Below are 22,131 nucleotides of genomic sequence, written 5' to 3' on the forward strand. Positions count from 1 at the left end.
TGTTGACTAAATGTAGGAACAACAATCACAGAATTTAAATTGCCACAATTCCTGTAACTGCGCCTATGTCCTACACCCCCGGTGCTGTAGAATTATTAGGAACCTCCTCCAGAGTATTCCCATAGTAGAATTTTAACACTCCCTTGCAAGGTATTAACAAGAATTGGCTTTCAACCTTATTCCTGGGTCAAAAGTTTCAAGTTTCTACAGGAACAGAGGTAGAAGTTCATGTAATGATTTTACACCTCAGGTCCTCTCCCTAAGGGACAGCAGGAAATCATTTAGGGTAGGCTGCACTCCCCGTGGCAAGGGCACATAGGACTTCAGGCCCAGTTCCCATTTCTCACACTTAAGCAAATTCTCACCTATGACTCTCCCACTTCTTCCACCCAGGGCCTACACATAGAAGCATAACTCTCAGGGTGTCTTCTCTACAAACTAAACACATTTTGACTACAGTTCTCAGCATCATTTGCTTGTAAATCTTTCCTCTGCCAAGAGCTTGGATTTGCAAGATGTTCTCTTTGCAGTTCATTTCTGCTCGTGTCACATAAAGCACACAGTACTTCTCTAATCAAGCTCCCAATACACAGGGGTATACAGAAGTCACTTTTCAAATGTGCCATTTTATTCCCCTGGTGATACAGAAGGCTGAAAACTTGGCCAGGGAGTTCCCTGGCCCCAGTACTGAGTTTGTTCATCTGATTGTGTCACATTCAAGCAGTAGAAACCGCACTGTGGACGAGCAGGACTGTATTTGAACGCATAATGCATTGCTGAAAATGTTTGACAGTCAAATGTGTACATTTCAAATAAGAGACTTACTGTTATAAAAGTATCGATCCAATGTTTTTCAGTCAAGATGGTGGAGTAGGTAAATATTGTGCTTACCTCCTCTCAGGACCACGTCAACTACAACTAACCCACAGAATAAGCGTCATTGAGAATTGCCTGAAATCTTGCTGAACCAAAGCCCTACAACTAAGGAAATGGAGAAGAAGCCACCTCGGGGCTGGTAGGAGGGGCAGACATGTGGAATGTGTTAATCCCACACTCGCATGTGACCGTTAAAAATTGGGAGGGATATCTTGGCTGCAGAGGTTCCACCCTGAGGAGTGAGGGGTCCCAGCCCAGGGTTTCAGTGCTGGGAAGAGAGGTCCCCATAATTTCTGGCTGTGCAAACCAGCAGAGATTGTGGCTGAGTGAGACCGAGGGTGGCTGGAATCCCCGGTGCTCATCTTAAAGGGCCCGCACTTGGACTTACTCGCTGGTGGACTCACTCACTCTGAGCTCCTGTGCTGAGCAGCAGCTTGAAAGGTACCAGGGACATGTAGTTGGGAACTGACTTGTCTAGTTTCAGGGTCAGTCCTGGAGGGGCAGCTTTAGCCCAGACAGGAGACCAGGTGGAAGCCATTGTTTCTTTGTTGAGCCTTCCCTCTCCCAGCCTGCAGACACAGGCCGATGTCATATGTGAGTCTCCATCCAACTGGCTATCATCTTTCATCTGCTCTGTCCCATGATTCCCTGAGATCACACCCCATCCAATTTTCAAGCAACCCAAGCCCCTTTCAGTGGCTTTTCCATAAAACTTGCCTGCCTAGGCTCATGCTGCAGACTTTCCTAAAATCTCTCAAAGGTTCACAAAACCCAAACAAGCAGTGTCTGGCTTGGGCACGGTCCCATACCTCTGGCTGAGCAGCCCTAAGCCTGGCACTAGCAACAGCTGGTCTTGGCTCATGGCTTGGACTCTCAAGTCACCTCCAAACACAGCACAGGTGATGGTTATCTCTGGCTTGCTTTGTGGCTCATGCCAGGTGGCCCCGGGCAGGGCACAGACTGCAGCTGAACTTGGCCTGCAGTGGGTACTCCCCAAGGAGGCCCTGGGGATGGCAGCCCCAGTGGCCAGTTTTGGACTGAGCTGGAGCATCATTCTGCTACCTCCAAAGACCACACACCCAAAGGGCAGACTGGGCAGGCACCAGAGCCCTGCTAATGCAAACTCTGCTCTGTCAGGTCAGCCCCTGCACAATAGCTCCTCCACTGTAGTCACAGCCAGTCCTCACAACCAATCAATCCCTCCTATTGACATGTGAGAAGCAACCAAGGCTCAACTATAACAGGAGGGCACACACAACCCACGCAAGGGACACACCTGGAGTACCCAGCTCTGGTGACCAGGGAAACTGCACCACTGGGCCCCACAGGACACCTACTAGATAATGCCATTCTACTAAGAACAGGAAACATAGCAGCCCTACATTGAAATAAACACAGGGAGGCAGCCAAAATGGGGAGATAAAGAGATATTTCCCCAATAAAACAGAATGAAGCTCTAGGAAAAACAAACAAACAAACAAGAAAAAACAACTAAACAAAATTGAGACTAGCAATCTACCAAATGCAGAGCTCGAAACACTGGTTATAAGGATGCCCAGTGATCACAGGGAGAACTTCAACAAAGAGATGGGAAACATAAAAAAGAACCAGTCAGAAATAAAGAATACAATAATTGAAGAATATATTAGAGGGAATCAACAATAGATTAGATGAAGCAGAGGAACGAGTCAGTGATTTAAGGTAGCAGAAAACACCCAATCAGAACAGCAAAAACAAAAAAGAATCTAAAAAAAATGAGGAGACTTTAAGGGGCCGCTGGGACAACATCAAGCATACAAACATTTTAATTATAGGGTTACCTGAAGGAGAAAAATAGAGAGCAAAGAATTGAAAATATATTTGAAGAAACAATGACTGAAAACTTCCCTAATCTGGCAAAGGAAATAGACATACAAGTCAAGGAAGCACAGAGAATCCCAAACAAGATGAACCCAAAGAGGCCCACACCAAGACACATCGTAATTAAAATGTCAAAGGTTAAAAAACAAAGAGGGATTCTTAAAAATCAGTAAGAGAAAAGCAGTTATATACCTACAAGGCAGCTCCCATAAGACTGCCAGCTAATATTGCAACAGAAACTTTGCAGGCCAGAAGGGATTGGCAGGAAATATGCAAAGTGCTGAAAAGGAAGGACCTTAAAACCAAGCAAAGCTCTCAATTATAATCGAAGGACAGATAAAGAGCTTCTCAGACAAGAAAAAGCTAAAGAAGTTCCTCACCACCAAACCAGTATTGCAAGGACTTCCTTAAGACAAAACAAAAAGCAAACAAAACCAAAAAAATGAATAAAACGGTAATAACTACATATCTATCAACAAATTACTTTAAATGTAAATGAATTAAATGCTCCAATCAAAAGATAGGGTGGCTGACTGGATAAGGAAACAAGACCCTTACATATGCTGCCTGAAAGTAAAGAAATGGGATAAAGATATTTCATGAAAATAGAAACAAATAAACAAAAAGCTGGGGTGCAATCGTTACACCAGACAAAATAGACTTTAAAACAAAGGCTGTAACAAGAGACAAAGAAGGACCCAGTAATCCCACTTCTGGGTATTTATCTGAAGAAACCCAAAGCGCTACTTTGAGGGAATATATGCACCCCTATGTTCACTGCAGCATTATTTACAATGGCCAAGATGTGAAGGCAGCCTGGGTGTCTGTCAATGGATGAATGGATAAAGAGGAGGTGGTGCATATATACAATGGAATATTGCTTGGCCTTGGAAGGAAATGGGTTCTTGCCATCTGAGGTGGCATGGATGGACCTGGAGGGCATTGTGCTGAGTGGAGTGTCAGACAGTGAAAGACAGATGCAATGTGATTTCACTTATATGTGGAATCTAAAGAACAAAATGAATAAACAGAAACACTCTCATTTTGTTGGTTGTCAGATGGGAGGGATGTTGGGAATGGGTGAAAAAGGGGGAAGGGATTAAGAAGTACAAATTGGTTGTTACAAAGTATTTATGGGGATGTAGGGTACAGCATAAGGAATATAATCAATAATATTGTAATAACTACATATGGTATCATATTGGTACTAGATTTATTTGGGTGATAGATGGGTCTTGGGGGGGCAGGGTGAAAAAGGTGAAGGCATTAAGAAGTAAAGCATAGTGAATATAGTCAATGATGTCAGTTGAGTACTAGTCAGAAGGATCACTTTTTATATAAATGTCTAACCACTATGCTGTACACCTGAAATTAATATAATATTGAATGTCAACAGCAATTGAAAAATTTAAAAAGGGCAGGGGAAGTTGAAGGGGAGTAAGAGGTTCAAATTTCAAGGTATAAAACAAATAAGTCATGGGGATGTAATGTACAGCATAGGGAATATAATCAATAATATTGTGATAGCGTGGTACAGTGTCAGATGGTTGCTGGACTTATGGCGATCACTCTTTAGGTATATAAAGGTTGAATAACTATGGTGTACACCTGGAACTAATATAATATTGTATGTTAGCTATATTTTAATAAAAATCTTTTTTAAAAAAAGTGTTGATCCCAGAAAGCAAAACTTTCAGAACTCTTATTCAAGATTCGTCTTGCGCCCGCGCTACCTTGCAGATGGCTAAGAACCTTCCCAGGCCTCTGAGCAAGAAGCAGATGCTGGTGTGCGAGGGCACGCCAGCTGAGTCCCAGCATCTCCTCTGACCGGATGGCTGTCCCATCTTGCCCTGAGCAGCAGCTGGGTGGATAGTTAAGAGGTTATGAGGAGCAAGCATCAAAGTCTGTTGTTCTGTGCTCTTCCAGACTGCGGCTTCAGCAGACAGCTCCCCTGTGAGTCTCCTCAGCTGGCTGTGGCCAAAGGAGAGAATCAGACAACACTGGCTGCCTCTGGCTAAGGCCAGGACTTTCCCCTGCAGGTGTGCCAGCCAGCAGGCAAGCTATATGATCATTTGCAATCTAGCTGCCAGGAGATGCACAAAAGCTAGAATTCTGCATATGAATGAGGTCAAGGAGAACCTCAGGTGAACAGCTGCCTCCTCTCCTATAACCTGACTGCTCTAGTCATTTTATGGTTCCCTTTAGGCTTGTTGTCCAAGTCCGCTCGGGCTGCTGTAACAAAACACCATAGACTGAGTGGCTTATAAACAACAGAAATTTATTTCTCACAGTTCTAGAAACCAGGCAGTCCAAGATCAAGGTGTCAGCAGATTTGGTGCCTGGCAAGGGCCTGCTCCCTGGTTGAAAGAGGGCCATCTTCTCGCTGTGTCCTCACATGGCAGAATGGGCAGGGAGCTCTCTGGGGTGTCTTTTATGAAGGCACTAATCCCATTCAGGAGGGCTCTACCCTCATGACCTAATCAGCTCCCAAAGGCCCCAACTCCTAATACCACCACATTGGGGATGAGGTTTCAACATGAATTTTTTGGGGGGATGCACACATTTCCGACCATAGTACAGTGGTACCTCAGTTTTCGAACTGAGGTCTCCATTGACGAACATTTTGGTTTATGAATGTCATAAACCCAGAAGTAAACGCTTCGGTTTTTGAACACTCCTCGGAAGTCGAACATGTCCCATGGTTTCCACTGCGTGCAAGATCCTGAGGCCTAGCTCTCGGCTGTTTTTGAACGTTTCAGAACTCACGGATTACGTTCGAAAACCGAGGTACCACTGTACTTGGTATGATGGGATTGGAAAGCTCAAGAAGCTGACTTAATTTTTTCCTTGGGCTAAAATATTATGAGCCTGCAAGAGACATAGTCAACAAAAATGGAAATACTACCAGTTACATTTCATGAGTAGTTTGTTCCAGGCACTTGGGTTACCACAAACACACAGAATTGTCCCTATTTTACAGGTGATGACAGACTTTTTCAAGGTCCTCATGTAGCTGACAGTGGAACAGAGAGACAGTCAGGCATGTCTATCCCCTTAACCAGTACGCTACACTGTCTCATTACAGAATTCTCTTTAAGATTTTAGGTCCCTTTTCCCTCTGGTTATCAAGGGACGCAAATATGGGCAGATTACATGGAACCTTAGGAGTTTGCAGTTTCATAAATCAATTTTCCCTAAAAGTGGGGAATATCTTTTACCAGTTGAGTCTCCACTTGTTCTTTCAGTAGTCACTGCACTCCAGCAGTAGGCACAATGTCTGCAGAGCTGAACAGTGAGGTTAGTGATGGCAGGAAGCTGTGCCCGTGAACTAGCTGTGCTCGGGAGGACTGTCTTCCCTGTGTGAAGTTGGCTGATAAACTGCCCATGGGACTGCCCACAAGAAACCTCTCTTCTGTCTCTAACGACAGGGCTGGCCAGTCCCTTTAGCTTTCTGAGCACTCCTAGAAGAGACATCGTGGTGTGGAAAGTGTTTCCTTAATATCGCTGCCCTCCAGTAGTCTGCCCCTCAGTGGTTTGGAGGAAGGGTCTGGTGGATGGACCGTCTCTTAGGTTCTCGGATGGCCTTTCACCATGCTGCCTTCATCCTTTGCTGCTCTCTTCCAGCTGCCTAGCAACTGACTGATATTCCCCAGCCAAGCTTGTCTGCTTTCCACTCTATCTAACCCTTAAGTTGAGTGGAATCTCAAGAAAGTAGATGGGGGACAAGCAATTGGAGAGGACAAGTCTAGTTAAACTGAGGATGCTTTGAGGGAAAAGGAGATTAAGTCATTGACATGTGACAATGAAAACCCAAGTATATGACAGAAAAGTCATCCTGGGAAAAGACAGCAAAACAATTCTTCTGAGGAAAGCTTTAGAAAAGGTAAAATCTGGTACTTTATTCTACAACACTTAGTTTGTGCTTATAGGTGTCCATGGCTTAATCCAAGAGTTTAAGTGGCAAGTCTTTTCCCTGATCAACACGAGCAATTTTTCCTTTTCATATTTCTAAAAGTATTCTGAATGCATTACACTTTTAACTGCTTTGCTAATTAAACACAGCATATTTCCCATTCTTTCATTTAAAAATGGGGAGCTGTTAACCAAACTGAATCAAACTATCACCTTTTTTTGCGGAGGTCAAATTATTTATAATTTGTATAAACTGTTAAAGTATCCAGTGCGATACAGGCTAAATGCATTGTGCTTCATTGTGCTTTTAATAATTATGAAATATTAGCTCATTCATTTCCAAACAAACACAATAAAATATGGGAAGAACAAGGACAGATTTTACTCTAATCAAATTAAAGTCAGCATAAAGACTCTGGTTCAATTTTTCTTCCAGTTCTCAAATATCACTTATTTTTCCTACTGTCTTTGTTTAGTTTCTAACAAGCATAATACACTTGCCATGGGAAAGCATCTATGATTACAAATAAAAACTATGCATCCATAAGTCCTTCAACACGATTTCAAATACCAAAGAGTCACCGCCAAATTTCCAATTTTAATAAATAAAATTCTTAACATTAAATAAGCATTGTTTCATTTATAATGCTGATTTTTAAAAGACGTCTAACAAGGAAATGTAGTAAAATTATTGCTTCCAAGATTAAGTTGGTACAATCTCTACAAGACAGAACTGACACAAGAGCAAACTACCCCAAAGCAGTTTCATAACTAATCTTTATCCCTTCTTTTGACATTTGAGACACCTTTACAAAGCTATCATTTTACAGTCTTTATCTTGAAAGGGATGACCTGCTACTTAAATTCTATTCACGTTAAGATGTATCTATCCTGAGGATATTAGTGTGTTGAACCACCGAAATGCAATTTTGCATGTGAAGCAGTACAATAAATGCTTGACAAACCTGAATGTGAAGTTCTGTAGGTATATGACCCTGTCAGACAATATAAAAAAAAATTCACAACGCAAAACCAAGAGTATTTATTTTCCTTATTTAAAAAAAAAAATGCGACATTTATTTCACAATCCCTGGAACTGTAAAACACCTGTTCTTTAATTTACAGAATTGAGAGAAGTATTTTAAATGTCAAAATATACATGCTGAATGTGATTTAGCATATAGGCACCATCATCTGAAAAGTTTAAAAAAATTGTTTAGACTTGCATGGTGCATTTATTCATGAATTACACTCAGTTTGAGGGAAGAAACAGGACCCCAAATCTCATTAATATTTAAGAAATAGATGAACAGTTTCCAACTTGGTTTACAGCAAAATAAAAAATACTGCTCTTAGGTTTCTATACAAGTCATCTAAAATTTAGATTCAAAGTGTCAGTGCTGCCTTTTATTATGAATGGTAGTTTGATCATTAAATTTGTGTTCCAGTTTAAGATACTTCCTATATAATAAGTACTTAATGCCTCAAAAAATTAAAAAAAAACAAACCAAAAAAACCCCCGAGTCATTTAGTGAACATCTAAAGTTAACAAAAAAAGTTAGATCTCTTATATTTTTATGTAGAATTGGGTCTAAAGTCATTTTGTATCAAATAAAATTATTTTTTAAATGGTATCTGTCCATTCAGCAATTATTTTCTAAATATGTCACCATATAGCTTCAGGCAAAAACTGCTAGTATGAAGTTAAATAAGTAAATACAAAATTTCTTGGTTTACAAATCAAAATTATTGTGGTAGTAAAGCATGCCTCTTTCCAAGCCACTTTGTCAATGCTGATAACAATTAAACAAGGAAAATACATGCCAGTATTGCTCTAAATATACTGACACGACCGTCCTCGATGATCTAATTAGGTTGGTTGGGGAAGGGACTTGGCCTGGTTCCCCAGGTCTGTGGAGCTGCCAGCTCCACCCTCACTCTAAATAGCTTATACAAGATCAAGTCATTCACATTGCTAACACAAAATTCCAGCAAGCTATAATCATGAAAGTCATCTCCATTTATATATTTACTTTTTACTGTATACATTAAAAAAGGAATATTGTGCTTTTCACATATACAAATTTTCGTATTACTTGGCTTGTTGGGAAGGGAAGAGAAGGACTAAGAGAAGAGGTCTACCAGGAGAGTCAAATTGTAAAGTAACATTACACACACAACTAGCCAAATACCTTTTTAATTTAAAAGACATCATCAAAAGGCAATATATATAGAAGAAAACAATGCCTCCTCCCTCAAATCCACATTATTCCATGATAGATTTTCACATCAACCAGTATATCTATCAGTATACATTTATATCTAAATGTATCTATCTACATTTTCCACTATCTGTTTAGTTATCCATGAGTATGCTTTTAGAATTAGAAGATGTCCTTTCCATAGCAGTCTAAACACTGCACTATTAGAGAAATATGCTTAGACGTGGTTCAGTGATTTGTTCATTATGACAACTATTTACAGAGATATCTATTTACGTTAGCAATAAATAATCCTGCTATCCAAAGAGAGTGCTCGTGAGCACACCGAGGGCTGAACGCTCTGAAAATATTTATACAGTGTCTCAGCTGTAGCTCCCCCATCAGTAGTGAAAGTGCAGGTCCTTCCATTTCTCCTCCTTAGTCTTGCTTCTGGGGGATGCAGCCTTCCATTTCTACAACTTCAGGCCAGCCCTCATATTTGTTTGTGTCCTTATTGTTCTTTATGTGCTGTTGGAACACAATAACAGTATACAGTTTTTTACAAACTTGGGTGGACTGCTTATCTGCAATAACGTGCTTCAGTGCACTCATTTCACTAACACTCATGCCAGCAATGGGTTCACAGAAATTATTGTTCATGATATTAGATGAGCAGCCCCTGGGGCTTGGCATAGAGTGGCAGGCCTTCAAATAACAGCTGAAAGAACAAAACAATGTAGCTGCTTTTTAAAGGGTCATTTGTCAGCCCACAAGTTAAATTTACATTCTACTAAGTCCTAAAGTATTTCCAAAGTTCATTGAGTAGAATATCAAAAGCTCAATCAAAACCTTTAATAATCAAAGCTTCCTAAAAGGCTTAAGATAAATGTAATCATATGCCCATGTATTGTCATGTAGGGGAAAAAAAAATTCCATGCAGAATTTTGACTCTTTTTAAACACTGAAATTAATACACTGCCATGTCACGTTGAATAACTGATACCAAGAACTTATACATATTTATGAACATATTTAATGTCTGCTTTATCTAAGTTTTAAATAACTGGGATAGGAATATGGACCATACGATTTCACCATTTGCTTTCATCCGTGAATGATGAAAGTCTAAGACACTCACCTGTTCAAAAGGGCTTTTTGTCTTAATGCCTTTCCCACCACAGAAGACCCAGTTGTCTCTAAAAGCGAGATTGGTAATCGATGTGCTCCCCAGTTCAGCAATGAGCCGCCGTGCCTCATCGTTGAGTCTTAAAGTGAGAAAAAGAATAAATAATAAAACAAACATAGCACACTCTATGTTAGCTAAGTCATACTGATTCCCCTGGGATATTTAACATATAACATGAGACAAAATGAGAAAATGTCAGCTTAAATAAGAGAACATTAAAAACAGAATAAAGAAATGTTTTCAGAGTAACAGTCCTACTATTTGAACTTTTTAAAATTTAAGTATAGTCGGTTTGCAGTGTATCAGTTACATTAATTTCAGGTGTACAGTACAGTGATTTGACATACTTATCTCTCACAATGTGATCACTCCACTAATTCCTACTAGTTGAATTCGGTAGTGACAAAAGACATGAAATCTAGCAATTAATTTTTAAGTTTATTCTATTAAAAAGTACCTCTTAGATGTCTTTATTTCACACCAATAATTCACTTTCATCTACATCTGTCAAATAAATAGGGGATACCGCAGATAGTAGACACCCATCCAAGCTAATCTAAGGTCTTAAGCAACCAATATCTTTGTAAAACTAAAAATCACTTTGAATCTCCACTAAACCTTTTGTAAATTGCATTTGAATTAAGGTAAACACTACTAGAAATCTAGATGTTTCTAATCTTATGTTTTATTTCAAATAAAATGAATTTTGAGACTAGGAAGATAAATTGTACCTCACAACTGCCAAATGGTTCTTTAATAAACATGAAAATATTACCCAGATAGCAGCTAAGTACCCCCCAGCAGGAGGACAATCAGCGACAATAGCCAACTGCCAAGGAAACAGCTAAATGAAAAGATGCTGTTAATGAGTTCTGTGTAGGTTATGATCCTAATGCTGAGTTGTTCTCCATCTCCCCTCCTGCCTCAAAAGGGAGAAGAAATTCAGTAGATTCATGCTAGCTAGCTGCAGAGCTAAAAACAAAACAAAACAAAAAGGTAACTAAGTGCCAGCTGTGCACTTGAGTCCTTTACATCAGCCAAAACACGGCAATATGATCAACTAGAGAGGGTGACCTGTTAAAATCGAAGGCAAGGTAAGTTTTTGTTTTGTTTTGCAAATACTAGCTGGAGTATCTTAACCTGCAAGCATGCGTGAGGAGGATACTTGGTTATCACACCGAGTTCTCTGAAACAGCCCATGCTAATATCAGTTAGCTCCTTTAATATATTAATGAAAACCAAAAAAATACTAGGTACAATAGTCCTCATTTAATTGACTTAAAGAAAAATGGGACTTTTTAAAAATTTTCATGAAGCAGGAAAGAACTACACATAACATTAGATACATGCATATTACAATTTGTGCAAACCACGGGATGGGGAAGTGGCACTGGCTGAACCCCAGCCCTGGGCTGTTGTCTGCGGGGGACAGGGAGAGTTTCACTAGAAGCAGTTAAGAAAATCAGCTGTTGTCCTGGAATAGTTAGCCTTTCAGACTCAAACCTGTATAAAGCGATGCATTACAAGTACAAATAAAAATAAATGAAATGGCTGTGCAAAAGAACCAGTGGCGTCTCAGCTGCCTGAAGAATGTGAGCCTTTCGCATAGAAGTACCACTAAGTGCTTCTGGCTTGCTCCCCGAAGTTTGTCTACAGCCGTTTCCCATGCCCACCCTCACATGAATCAGCTATCACTTTTCATTTGTTTGCTCACTTGGTAAGCAACTGTTGTTTTAGAGAGGTGCTCCCTGAAAGCATTGCCTGAACCCCGTTTTCTTGTTTTCAAACAGTGTCAGCATGTCTTGGACGTTTGTGGACGTGGAAAACAGTCAAATTCCACTCATTAGTTTATTCAGTTCTACTCTCTTAGAACACTTTATTTGCATCATCAGCTAAACAGGTGAGTTTTGCAGCTATAACAAGAATAAATAGCATCGAAATGCAGAGGTCTGTCAGTAGGTTCACTGGGCAGCTTAGCAAGGACGTCCTACAGGGCGGTCCTGAGGTTCGATCACATTTACATCTCAGAACAATCACAAACTGGCACCTTGCAGAACTGAGGGTTGCTCATAAAGAGCCGAATGTTAAGTTCACAAATGCAGAAGGGATTGCTTTATATCCAAACAACTGCTTGCAAAGTAGGTGGCTATCCAAATGCAGCTCTGACACCCTGCAAAAAGTATGTAAACTCTTTCTTATCTAAGAATTTTACATCAATTAAGAAATATATTAACAGGCAGTCTCATTTTGACATCTTTTCTTTTGATTTTCGGAAGTGATCATTTTGATATGAGTGAATAAACTAAACCAATTTAGCCAGACAGCTAGAAGCAACTTGAAAATTTAGCTTCATGTTTGGATTCCATTCCTTTCTCTCCTTACTTTCCCATGAGAACACCCTTGGATCCTGCGCAGGAAAGGGTTCACAGAGCAGGCCTGAGTGGCTATCCTTAGCAAGGCCGAATAACAACACTGGTCCTTGACCAGCCTCGGGAGACTGGGATTTGGGGAGGGCTCTCACCATTCCCAGAACTCACTGGAAGGGCTCGCTGTGCCTCAACTGTACAAACAATGCAGTTTACGATAAATACCTATTTTCTTTCTAGCAGTCTGCAACTTGGGGATGTGTCAGGTTGGGGGTGCCTACGTGACCAGCTCCTGATAAAAACCCTGTGTACTAAGTCTCTAATAAGCTTCCCTAGGAGACAGAATTTCAGTGTTGTCACCATTTATTGCTGGAGAAATTAAGCATGTGCTCTGTGACCACCTGGGAGAGGTCTCTTGGAAACCTGACTTTGCCTCATGCACTTTTGTTCTTTTGCTGCAACAAATGGCAGCTGTATGTGAGCAGGTCTATATGCTGGGTCCTGTAAATCCTTCTAGCAGGTCACCACACCTGGGGGTGGTTGTGGGCACCCCTGTCCCCATCTGTATCTAAATGTACTTTTAGAACAAGATAATTCTCTTGATGGCTTCTAAAGTTTTCTGATCTGCCTATGTAGAATTTAGAGGATTTTATTAGTCTTTTTTGATATTTTCTATTTAACTAAGCAAAAGATGATTTCATAATTCAAAAACAAGTTTAAAACCATACAATACAGCCAATAGTTTAAGCATTAGATGTCAAATATACAGTAGATGTCAAAATGCCCCATTTTTTAATAGCCACAGTAACTAATGTAGTTATATAAAGCATGAAACTTAGAGATAAGCTGTTTTATTACATATAGGAACACCATGAGTGTGCTACATATATTTTAATCTTTACTAATGGTCATAATTAGCTGAATTGTTAAAAATTTCTATGGAATAAATTACTTTAGTTAAGATCTTTTTTAAATGAATAGAAAATTATCCTGTGACAAACCAGAAGGTAGACAGAGATAGGAATCAAGTTTTCCTAGAACAGACTCCAAAGCTGCACAGAGACAACTAGAGTAGAAATAGAGGAAGAGGGAACTGAAGGTGGGGTGTCTTGGGATCTGCTTCCATCTTTGATGGGAAAGGAAGAACACTGGATCGTCCTTCAGTCACACCATCAAACCCAGCCAGGGCTCCCTTTCTCTAAAAGTACACAAAGCAAGAAGAACTGATATTCTGGCTTCAATTCTGACTAACAAGAAGGGACCAGTTGACAAGTACAAGTGTCAAGAACATTGGAAGAAAATCACCATGTTACCTTAGGAGTTTGCAGAATAAGAAACTCTAGGCAAAGGGGACCATGTAGCCTAGACTTTAAAGGGAGCACACATATTATACAAAGTTCAGATTAGAAACTCTTATGAGATAATATGACTCCTTAAAAAACAAAAACCCTAACAATGTCCACTATGTAATTTGCTAATAATCTCAGGAAAAAAGGGAGACAATTTCTAAATTAGTGCTGCTATAGGAATGTTCTGTGATGGGCTGAAACTTCAAAAAGGAAGTGTACAAAAATACAAGGCAAATCCTACTACCCATGACAAAACTTTTACTAGTACTATCAGGAAGGTCTGTAGTGCTTAGAATGAGACGAGACTCATAAAACTCTAATAAAAGGCCGCAGAAAAGAGCTTTTGCTACTAAGTGTGAATAATGAAGAGAACCACTGTTTCACGAGAAACATAATATCCAGATCAAAGCACGATTGTCTTTTCCAGGAAGGCAAACATTCTTTGATCAACATGAAAAGGGAATGGCATTCAAGAATGTCCATATAAATGCTTGAAAGTACATTTAAACCACTAGTACCACACACATCACACACCTGAATTCTAAAGGAACTTGTTAATATAACCTTCAATGTAGTGACAGTTATTTTAGAAGCATCATGGAAAATGGAGATGCTAAGATATTAATAGCTAAACATTCCAGTTTTCAAAAAAGGCAAGGAATATTTTAGAAATCAGGGTCCAATAAAACCAATTCCAATTCCTAGCAACCTTCTTGAAGGGATTATTACAAGGAGATGCTGTGAGCATGAAAACAAAGAAGGAAAGAAAGAGAGGTGGTAGTGGGAAGGAGGGAGGAATGAATAAATTCAGGTTACCGTCATTTCAGCGATTTCGGCTTCGGAACAGGTTTCGGGCAGATCAGGGTACTGGAACTAGCATAGTTCATGAATTTCAAGTGAGCATCTGATAGTTGCAGAAAATAGTCTCTATGAGTAAAATAATGACAAAGCAGCTGGACGGTATGCCTGTTAGGGGCCATTGGCAGCTGTCTGAAAAGTAGTTTCTGCAGTTGATTAATAGACAAATCCCCTGCAGGAGGCCTTTCTAACAGGGTGGCATACTTACCCTCGGTAAACATCTTTATCAATGACTTAGATTTAAACATAAGAACGACTTTGGAGAGAATACAAAGCCTGGATCACAGAAACCTCATAGGACAAATGTCAGAATCAAGGCCAAGTGGGCCAAAATCAGCAAAATTAAATTTAACAAGGATCCACGAATATCAAGTCCTTTGTTTAGATGAAATCTAATCAAGTTCTGACTAGGGAGAAGACCTGACTTGGCAGTGCTTAAAACACCAATGTCTGAGATCAGATGAAAAGATTTGAGAATTTAACTTGACCAAAAACTCAGGAGCCAAAAATGTGATGGGACTGTTTAAAAGAAAACTAATACAAGTCTGAATGAATATTCAAAGAAATGTAATCTCTACAGCATGGTAAGCTAGCATCGCTATTGTGCCCTGGACTGGCCAGACCACATCTGGAACACTGTGTTCGATTTGGGGCACTCGATTTAAGAGAGACAATAATGAACTAGAGGACGTCCAAGAAATACAGCCAGGAGGGTAAAACCAGAAACTTCACATGATACATAGTTAAAAGAGCGATGTGTATTGAGCCTGGAGAAAACTAAAAAAAAAGGCTTTAAGCTGCAAATACTGAAGCCAATGATTTGGGGACCATATTTATTGTTCTGTTGTTCCATTTATCCAAGAAAAGGACTGTGGGGTGAAGTTAGAGGGAGATCACCCTGAGAACATAACATTTACTGAAGGATCGTTTAATGTTTTGCTTCACATAGAGGAATAACAAGGATAACTGGCGCCCTTAGAGGTGAGCAGTGGAGTTATTTACAGAAAAGTTCCAAGGGAATCTGGCCCAGGGTTGTGATACTATTATTTCAAGTGACCCTGAAGATCTCTTACTTCAAGACATCTATATTTAAAAGCTTCACTTAGGCATGAAGCTAACATGTCATAGACTATTCTCTCCAAAAGGAGACATATGACAGCACAATTTAACTTGCTCATGCAAACTATTATAATCTTTATTAAACAAACAAAAAACAACTTATTTTATAAAAGGTTGAGGTGGAAAGTAGGCATCATTAGAGACTTGCACCCCTTAAAATGTGAGTTTTCTTGGATATAGGTTGTTTTTCTATTTTGTTTTTACAAAATCAAGATTAACGCTGGCCTAAACAAAGGTAAAGAGGTTTCTTCAGGGCAGAACTTCAGAGCCTTTTATTGTAAACCCCTAAAAAGGTACAAAACACAAGGTGTCATCCCCAATAATTATTTGACCATTATTATAGCTTTAAAGGACTGGAGTTCCACTGAATACACTTTGGTAAATGCTGAGATGGAAACCAGTCCCAGCTTTTCTGCTGAAGTTCAGGATAGCCCAGAAGCTCAGTACGCATGGAAGTGACTAAGGAAGACCAGAGAGGAAGAAGGCAGAGCGCCGAGTACTGCTGGCATAACAAGCATAGCAACTCCTTATCTTGCCGAGAACAGGCACATCCATTTTGTCCTCACTGCTCTCTTGGGTAGAAGCGGGAGAACAAACCAATTGTTAGGAGGTAAAATCCAGTAGCCTTATATAAGGAAAAGCCGTAACACAGCAGAGCTTTTCATTCCCATGTAAGAATGGGTATGGCACAGCTGATGAGTGGCTTCAAAGGTTCAGCTATCTGCCAAGCTGTGTGGTGATATCTTGTCATATTTAACAGAGGTAGATGGCCCGTCATACGCAGTGTTTTTCCATTTCCGTATAAAGGACATGATGTTTGTAATTTACTTCACCACTGTTTAAAAGAGGGAAACACTCGAAATGTAAATTCATGTGCCCCAAATTGAAAATGCATACAAGCTGAATTCATTGAAACACACAGAAGCTGACCAAGTTTAAACACATCGACGTTTACATTTCTCCTTTTGCCTTGGAGGTTGAACCCTGTTCTGAGGCTCTTTTGGGCATGAGATGAAGACCAGTAAAGAGCCGCTAAAAAGAAAACATCATCCTGGCCTTAGTTCATAGGCATGCCTGCAATTTATTATTAGCAGAAGGGGAACAGGTCTGATGCTCATCAGGTGTAATAATGAAATAACCTGGTGGAAAACAGAGGTCATGTGTGTCTGTTCAGAAAAGTAGGGCTACTTTTTATAACACCTCAAACGATATACGTAATAACCTATTCTCTCAGCGAAAGCAAATAGCAAGTTACTCGTTTTCTGATTAGGAAGCCTAATTATACTCTGTTTAGTTCTATCTACCATTGTTTCCCTGAAAATAAGACCTAACTGGGAAATAAGCCCTAGCATGATTTTTCAGGATGTTCATAATATAAAATAAGCCCTATCATATATTCCCAAAAATAAGACCGGGTCCTATATTAATTTTTGCTCCAAAAGAAGCATTAGGGGCTTATTTTGTATTAGGGGCATCCTGAAAAATCATGCTAGTGTTTATTTCCGGTTAGGTCTTATTTTGGGGGAAACACAGAAGCTATGTGGCAATGGTAGAATACGCCAGTTCTATTTCACCTTGGAACTATGGGTTTAACACATCTGTGGCTGAACCTGATAAAATACACAATGTCAGTGAAACTGTTTCAGCTTAGAAACATTCAGAAAGTGGCATTGCTTTCTTAGTGCAAATCCACAGGTAATGAAGTTACACATTAAATACATGTATAAAAAAGTCAATAAATAGAAAGACATGCCATATTCCTGTGTAAATCTTGTAATTTAAAGTCTTTTCAAGTAAAATCTGTAAGAAATGCTTTTTATTCTTGATAAAAGTTGTCTGAAACAAGCATCACAGGAAAGATATTTTTCTTTTGAGAAAGAAGACTACTAAAGAGGAGTCTGCCCCACCAGAAAGTTATTAAGCATGCTTATTTTTATAAAAGTTATTTAAAAATTGAAATTGTGTCTTATTGGAGCAGGAATAAATAGGACAGAACTTTCAAAAACATAGTCAAATTGACATAAGAACAGTCATTATAAGTCACTGGAAACTTATAAGTGGGTTTTTACAAATACATGACAACAGTGAAATCAATGGAAGATGTGCCAAATTATACATTTTAACATGAGAAATGGTTAATATTTTTAACATGAAAAGGACTCTTACATATAAATAAGAATCAACTTGAATGGTCAAAAGACAATTTATAAAAGCCAAAACACTTGTTAAAGAAACCAATCTCACCAATAACAAGAAGGTATGTTAAAACAAGATTCCTCTCCAAAACTTTTAGGATTGGAAACTTAAAAAGCTAACAACAATCATGTCATGATTGTTCTGAGAGTCATGAAACTTCTGAGAGACATGTAAAATTGGTACACACTTTAAAAAATCCTTTTTTAAAAATGTGTACATCCTTTAATTCAACAACCTATTTTTAAAAAATGTAGTTTAAGGAAATAGATAGTTCAAAAAATATTAAAATAGTATATTTTTGCCAAGTATGAAAATTGAAAAGAGCCTAAGAGCAGTAGGTATTTTATTAAACAGATTTTAAATCATGGTATGTTTAAAAACTATACCAGGCAGACATGAGCAATTGTTATGAACAAATATTTAATTATATGAGAAAATATTCACCACATAAATAAATGAAAAGGTATGCTATAAACACTACCATTCTAAATGTTTAAGATGAAAAAAAAATATGTGCGTTAAAAAAATATGGAGATGGAAACTAAAATAATATCAATGGTTATCTTTGAGTAGTGAATTGAACTGTAACTTGTTTTCTTCTTTGTGCTTTTCTGTATTTTCCAAATTTTTACAACATATACAATTTTAAGCAAAAAGTTACAAACCATCTATTAAACTTTATGAAAAATATATCACACTTATCCTTTCACAAGTAATTTCATTTCTGGGAACTTACCCTAAGGACATAATCAAAGGTGAAAAAAGTATGTAAAAGGATGTTTATCACAATGTTACTTATAATACAAAAAATTTGGCAATAATAGGGAACTTTTATTTTAAGTAGGGATCCCTATTTTAAGGTTGGGCCATATGATCAACTGTTGGCGAACTGTGAAAGAGACTACCAAAAAATATTAATGTCAGGGAAAACAATTTAAAGTTGTTAAAAAACAAAACAGAAAAGGGTAGAACAAATTTTATGTAATTCCAATTTTGTAATATATGTATGATGAATACACAGAAAGATAGAAAGAAATATACTAAAAAATGTTAATAGTATTTATCTGGGACTTTGCTCTATTTTAGAAATATTTTTTTCAATGAGAATGTATTGATTTATAATTAAAAAATATAACTCAAAACTGTTGTATAGATTTTTAAGTTTACATACTTGGTTGCTCCATCATCATATGTTCCCATTAAGACTATGGTTCCATCTTGTATAGACTTCAGAAACTCAATAAATGGGGCCACATCTGAAGAAAAAGAAACAGTTGAAGGTGTTTTTTTTTCTTAAATGACTGAGTAATTATTATGATAATCTGCAAAGTTAATAATATAAAATATGAAGTTTGTAAATCAACAAGTTCTAATGTAGAGTAACCAAAAAGGAGATTAATAGTATGAACAGGTTAAAAAATTAAGTTTGTTCCTTAATATGATCACACCATCAACTTAAAATTTCCAATCCTGATTCATCCTATGTGTATTTTGTACTGATATTCTAGGGGCTAAATGAAAATAAACAAAAACAACAACAACAAAAAAACCTAACACACCAAAGTTATGTTAAAGCATGACTTATGACTTAAAGTAAGAAATTCAGGGAGCAGGAGAAAGGCTCATGGACTCCCTGAGTATATGTAAATTTGTTTGTATGAATACTTTTCTAAAAAAAGGATACATAAGTTTTATGCAATTCACAAAAGGATCTGTGATTTTTAAAATTATAGCAATGTGTACACACACACACACACACACACACACACACATTGATTTAAGGGATCTTCTGGGCATATCCACTTACTATAAACTAGGAGAAGGAATGTAGGTTAGGACATCACTAAAACGCAAACTAACTACGGCAAATATTACAGTCATAACCCACTTCATCTGGTGTATCAGGTTCACCACGACTTCAAAATAAACCATTTCAGCGACTATAAACTGGTAATGCAGAGAGAGAGACCCGGTACTACATATCAGTTTACACCTACACCAGTCCCCGAGTCTCACACTACATCAAAGCTGGGTCACTTCAAGTTTACTCTGGTTCTCATCACAGCAAAGACTCCAAAGATCTTCTCTCGTTCTATTTTATAACAATAGCATTTTCGATTAGGAAAAAACGTACCAGAATGGCTAACAAATCATTTCCACTTAAATGCAAAGAAGGTAGTAAACAGCAATTGTTTTTCAACGGGAGGAGTCTTTGGAGCAGTAAAGAATCTGACTGGGATGAAATACCAGAGCCTCTGGTCACATGACTGATTGCAGCAACAGTTCTGGTAGTGCTTCTAAGTAACAGCTTTGGTTGGACCAATAATGCCGTTAGGGTCTAAAATTGATGATTGCATTTTAAGTTTCCACAGTTTGACAGCTATCCTAATCGCATTCAAAAAATAAACGTTATGTGGCATCTTTTTACAAGCTGAAGAAAGATTTAGAAACACTGAACTGTCTGAAAACTCTTCAGACACTTTCCAGGAAGCCTAAAGCTGTGGGCTTCTAGGCAATATGCAAAGAGGTTGGACAGGTGCAGGGAGAGCCTCCTGTGGATACATTTCCCAAAACAACAATTTAGGGAAGAATCAAAAGCTACATCAGTGCTGATCTTCCTTCAAACTTGAAGACGAACTCCCTATCTTTGGGGCAGCATTCTTCCTCGAAGGGCCAGTTCCTCGCTTCTGCGTGCTGGTGAATAACTTCCGTTCGCTCCTTAAGGAACTTCCAAATAAGAAGATCCGTACATCACTCTAAGTCAGCTGAGCTGGAAAGGAAGTTCCATCCTTCTCTCACATATCCATCTACCTTAATAATAACCCTGGTTTTCATTGATTTTTGAGACTGAAAAATCATGTGTAAAGAAATCAATGTAGTCAGTTCAAAATGCTTCAATTAGTTATGCCCAGCGTCAAATTACTATTTTTTTTCTTTTAATTTCAGACCGAGACCTAAAAAAGGCCAAAGCTTTGAATTATTTGTCTAGCGGAAAATAGGACTCAGATTTTTTTAAATCTCAATTTTGATATTACTGTTGTTCATTACATACCACAAACAATTTTAATTTAAACAAGTATATACAATATGACTGATCACTTAAACATAGCTAGACATGTAGTGAAAAAAAAGAGAAACAATACGAACACAAAAATTGCACCATTTATTCTCTCATTAATGGGCAACATTATATTTGAGGTGATTAAGAAGCCAGAACTAGCAACAGACCGTTAAGTTATTCAAACTCACCTCCTCCCCACATGTCAAAATATTTAGTGTCTAATACTTCTCCTGTTTTTCCTGAAAGAAACCGAAGTGATATTAAATTATGCAACTAAAATATACTTTACACTGTATAAGGCAAATGATCTTATTCAATGATGGATACGAATTATCTTGGGAAACACTTAAAATCTGAACTGTAGGCATTTGAAATATATGTCTAAAAGGTCGTTTTTAGATAGGATTTTCTCACTAGTCTTGTAAGCCAGAGTAGCAAGCAGAAATTCACTACTGACTGCAGGCCATTCCAATTCAAAACTAGACATTTTTCTATCGTTGAAGACATCTTTTCATAAAATTTACATTTATTTCCCTTTTAAAATCTATTTTTGTTGTTGTTATCAATTAAATAGATAAATAGCTATAAGACCTTTTACTTAAATAAAACGAAGAAAGTAGGAACACAAAACTTTTCCTCTTGTGAAACAAATACAAAGTGTTCTCCTACACTATAGACTGGGTAAGGTGGCTGTGACTTTAATCACAGTTTTCCAGCGTTATTATACCAGAAAGAGAAGACCAGCATGCAGTTAGGCCTCACTTCATGGATTCACGTTTTCAGATCTGATTTTGCAAGAACACTCAAGATGTTCAGGGTTCAATAAATGTATCTACTATAATGAACTTATCAGAAGAAATGTGGACAAACACTGAAAAACTACATTTAATTCTTACTCTTCAACCCCCCCCACCCCCATCCAATAGTCCACCACCCTTTGTCATCTTACACCCTCTCATTCATGTCAGTCTATCTTCATATTCTGCTAGGATCCCGAAATTTACAGCAAGAATTGACCAATTTAATGTTGGATTGGTTGTATCCTGACAGTCTCCTGGAAAGCTCTCCACACACTGGAGAACAAGCTGGATGCTTCCCAGAAATCATGCTGTAAATACTCAGACACGGACTCTCCACCTCCTGTTGG

At 38.3% G+C, this 22,131-nt stretch overlaps 1 protein-coding gene across 2 annotated transcripts in view; it reads right to left on the reverse strand.

The window, feature by feature from the left end:
• Positions 1 to 7,666: 7,666 nt before the first annotated feature.
• Positions 7,667 to 22,131, reverse strand: part of FAM3C (FAM3 metabolism regulating signaling molecule C) — a 46,848-nt gene continuing 32,383 nt past the window's right edge. For both annotated transcript variants that reach the window (XM_081038548.1, XM_081038547.1), the window contains exons 7-10: positions 21,173 to 21,223; positions 19,095 to 19,179; positions 9,988 to 10,114; positions 7,667 to 9,377 (exon numbers count right to left, since the gene is read on the reverse strand). In XM_081038548.1, coding sequence (XP_080894674.1) covers positions 9,288 to 9,377; positions 9,988 to 10,114; positions 19,095 to 19,179; positions 21,173 to 21,223 — 353 coding nt within the window. In that variant the 3' untranslated portion in view covers positions 7,667 to 9,287. The remainder of the gene's footprint in view (positions 9,378 to 9,987; positions 10,115 to 19,094; positions 19,180 to 21,172; positions 21,224 to 22,131) is intronic.

The sequence above is a fragment of the Rhinolophus hipposideros genome, assembly GCF_964194185.1.
Source record: "Rhinolophus hipposideros genome assembly, chromosome: 25".
Lineage (NCBI taxonomy): Eukaryota > Metazoa > Chordata > Mammalia > Chiroptera > Rhinolophidae > Rhinolophus > Rhinolophus hipposideros.